This window comes from Brassica rapa, chromosome A07 (genome assembly GCF_000309985.2).
Source record: "Brassica rapa cultivar Chiifu-401-42 chromosome A07, CAAS_Brap_v3.01, whole genome shotgun sequence".
Taxonomy (NCBI): Eukaryota; Viridiplantae; Streptophyta; class Magnoliopsida; order Brassicales; family Brassicaceae; genus Brassica; species Brassica rapa.
The window spans coordinates 3,795,136-3,796,724 of NC_024801.2; the positions used below are offsets into that span (position 1 = coordinate 3,795,136).

Here is a 1,589-nt window from a genome sequence, read left to right on the forward strand (position 1 = left end):
TTTTTATCGTATGAGAACGTTGTGAGGTGAAATAAATTTTATTTGTGTGTTGTATAACAAAGTGAAACTGGTATAACTACGTTATGTAAATTGAATAATATGATTGTAAATTCTAAACTTTGTAATTTAATTTTATAAGTCATGGAAGTAATACGATTGTAGTTTATTATTAGTGCTATGTTAATTATGATTTAATAAGAATTGTTAAAATTCTATCTCATTGCTTGGTAGCAATCATATAGGAAATACAAGTTGTTGTCATAGCTTTATCGCTGAAATTGACCTCGTTAGATTTGATAACTCTTTATGGCACGAAATCAAGTTTATATGTACATGATCGTATGAGAAATGAACTCAAGAAACATAATTGCATTGGTATAACCACAAAATCATTAATTCAAGTCGAGTATAACTAAGATAAATAGAAATAATTAAAAAGTGCAACTTTGACGCTTTCTGTAAAACTGAGTACTTGGTGAAACTTACAACAGAAAAAACCGTAGGATTCTTAATTTTCCCGCCCAGCTTTTCGAATTTCTAATTTCCCAGCTTTTCCCAATCGTTCAATCGAAGTATTAAAGACCCTTTTTTTAGGTTTTCCCCATTTGCTATCTTTATTTTCTCTCTCTTCCCTAATCTTTCTCCTCTCTCTCCTCGTCACTCCCTCCCTCCCAAAAACCGAGATGTCCGCCGCTTCATCTTCCACGACCGGTGGTCGGAGACGGATACGAACTCCGGGGATACCTAGTAGGTGTTGGTGCGGGGTGGGCGTCACCGAGATCATCTCCAGAAGCAATCCAAACCCATATCGCCGGTATTATCGGTGTCTCTTTGCGGCTTCACAAAAGGTACATCCGTTTGTTGTTTATATATCGAACGCTTATGAATCACGCTTACTCGTTTTGAAAAACAATCATGTTGTAGCTCGAGAACGACAATCATGTCTTCAAATGGGTTGACGAAGCCTTCACCGATGAGATACATCAGCTGAACTACCAAGTTCGAATGCTCGAAGAAGAAGTTCAGAGTCTCAAAGCAACAATAAGGAATGAAGGAGATATCCGCGAAGGTCCCAAAAAGATGCCCATGATAAAGATATCAGGAGGTTGTGTTCTTCTTACCATCGTTTTAGTTGTAGGAATTATGATGTACAAAAAGTAATTAAAATTCCTAAGAGAATTCCAATTCCTATAACTAACTGTTATTGCTAAGCTATGTTTTTCTAAGTTATGCGAAGTTGAACAACCATGTAGTTTGATCTATCGAAAAAGTTTATATTATTTTTAGTATGTTAGACAATTGAGAAAGTGAAACTAACACAATATCTGACCTATTTATACGAAAAAGACGAACAGAGGATTAAGTTAAGCCAGAAGCTGGAACAAGAATTAAGTGAAACCAAAAGTTGAAACAAGTGAGATTAAGTGAAACCAAAAGTTGAAACAGTTGAGATTAAGTGAAACGAAAAGTTGGAAAATTGACTAAGTGAAACTATAAAGTTGGAAAATTGAACAATAGAGTGAACAAAGTTGTACCGACAATAGAGATAGTTTCACCAACATTAACACATAGTTGTACCGATATTTAAA

At 35.0% G+C, this 1,589-nt stretch overlaps 1 protein-coding gene across 1 annotated transcript; it reads left to right on the forward strand.

Annotated features, from left to right (window-relative positions):
- Positions 1 to 683: 683 nt before the first annotated feature.
- LOC117126648 (uncharacterized protein At4g04775-like) lies at positions 684 to 1,161 on the forward strand. The gene is made up of 2 exons (XM_033275271.1): positions 684 to 848; positions 925 to 1,161. Exons 1-2 carry the CDS (start codon positions 684 to 686, stop codon positions 1,159 to 1,161), a joined length of 402 nt encoding a protein of 133 aa, XP_033131162.1.
- Positions 1,162 to 1,589: the final 428 nt, after the last annotated feature.